The 1,869-nt window shown below is 39.8% G+C and overlaps 1 protein-coding gene across 1 annotated transcript in view; it reads right to left on the minus strand.

Annotated features, from left to right (window-relative positions):
• Window positions 1-1,869, minus strand: part of LOC102206534 (coenzyme Q-binding protein COQ10 homolog, mitochondrial) — a 3,643-nt gene extending 1,774 nt beyond the window's left edge. The window contains exons 1-4 of the mRNA XM_005726072.1: window positions 1,650-1,869; window positions 1,105-1,257; window positions 601-793; window positions 84-185 (exon numbers count right to left, since the gene is read on the minus strand). Coding sequence (XP_005726129.1) covers window positions 84-185; window positions 601-793; window positions 1,105-1,257; window positions 1,650-1,753 — 552 coding nt within the window. The 5' untranslated portion in view covers window positions 1,754-1,869. The remainder of the gene's footprint in view (window positions 1-83; window positions 186-600; window positions 794-1,104; window positions 1,258-1,649) is intronic.

Genomic DNA, 1,869 nt, shown 5'->3' on the forward strand with positions numbered 1-1,869 from the left:
GTCAGTGTAGTTTTATGCCAGTGTACTGCTGCACAACCAGATGGCTTCCAGTGTCAAATATTAAGTGTACCACAAACACTTACATAGAATTCCACTTTGCACGAGTCTGCTGCGTTTCCGTCTCCAGGGGAAAACCTCCATATTGTTTCAAGATGGCTGAAGAGAGATCCATCAGTACATACAGCCTGTTTGAAAACAGTTGATTCTTCATCAAGGATTGCAACAAGGCATCAAACTCATAAAAATCACAAATAAAGCATTATGCCGATAGAAACTGTCTACAGTGCTGTGCAAAATGTGGAATATACCGATTAATAATGAAAGTTTTACAAATAATTTTATGCAAAAGCACATTTTTGTTAAGTGATAGTCGAACAAGTCTAATATTAAACCCCCAGGTCTGTAAAAAACATGTATACTTTAATGTAATGATGGCATTAAGACAGTCATATTTTCCTTCCATCATGAAATGGTGATTCGTTTCATCTTAACTGGTGGCCTACAGTAAAAAGAGCTTTCCACATGTCATACATGTCATAAATGTTTTTATATGTGTGTTTCGGTAGGTGTTGATTAAAAAGTAAGAGACCAGATACTTACCCTGACTTGGTAGTTTGGAACAATAGTGACCTCAGAGATGTATCGCTCGACAAGAGGGGGGAAACCGATTTCTAGCTCTGCCAGGAGGCCACCGTTTCGCCCCCTCATGACCCGAGACTTCTTGCACCAGGGAACAAAGTGCTGATACTGGTCCACACTTGCCACCACACTGTACATCTGCTCTGGAGTATACCTGAACACACAGTCACATAAAACCAGAAACACTTCAGTTTCTATCCTCTGCATCCATTTTTTTTTCAGGTTTATCCAGAACCCAAAGAAATTCTGTAGACTGCTATACAAGATAAGAGGATTAAACTAACGCTCATCAACTCTGCCTGAAATATGACCCCAAAAACACTGTTCACTTTAAAACTCATTGTACATAGTAAAAGGTACTCAGACAAGACTCAAGTTTTTAGCATTTCTTCAAATAAGCCATTATCTGTTATTTTGTTTACATTTCACATAATTATTTTAGTCCTTTTGCAAGGGGGCACTCACCCCAACGTCCGACACTCAGTGTACTCCATCCTGCGGTTACTGATGGGAGCTGCCAGGTTAATGAAGCTTCTGCTTGGCGTGCTTACACAGGTGCTGGGGGAGAACTGGAGGCTTGCCCTTCTTGCTTCCAGGATCCCACAAGAACCCAAGATCCTGAGGAGAGGAAATCATATTTGTGAGCTCTTTAATCATCTGTTCAATCACTATGCTATTATATAAAAATCCCACAATATTTTAATGTATGGCCATCAACACAGTATTTTTCCCCAAAGGCAATGGCAAACATGTATGCTAACATTCATTGTATGTAGTATCAGAAAAGCAAGAGGGCCATATCTGTTAAATGTGCATCTTAAGCGTTGGTTTACTTACTTTTTTCATATACTACAAATTAAACCTACCATTCCTAAAAAAAAAAAAAAAAATGTACAAATTTAAACTATATTTGAATTATCCTGTGACCAATAAAACAAGCGCAACTGCAAATGCCCGTTACTCAAACACCCACCTGGGCAAACCTTGGTTTTAAAATTCCTTTGACTCACCTGAAATTTGCTCTTTTAGTGTTTCCCCGGACAACCTTTGAAGAGTGGGCTTCATATAGCTCCAGCAGCGCTTTGAGGAGAACAGGAGTCGTCTTGTTGGTCATTTTCCCCCCTAGTTTGTGGTGTCGCGTACTAGAGTGATCAAACCAACTATAATAACCGGGCTTTGTTCCGAATGAAGAGACGCACCGCTTATCTAATAAAAGAGCAGTGACGTAAC

Source organism: Pundamilia nyererei, unplaced genomic scaffold (assembly GCF_000239375.1).
Source record: "Pundamilia nyererei isolate P.nyererei 1_Seehausen unplaced genomic scaffold, PunNye1.0 scaffold00018, whole genome shotgun sequence".
In the NCBI taxonomy this organism is placed as follows: Eukaryota; Metazoa; Chordata; class Actinopteri; order Cichliformes; family Cichlidae; genus Pundamilia; species Pundamilia nyererei.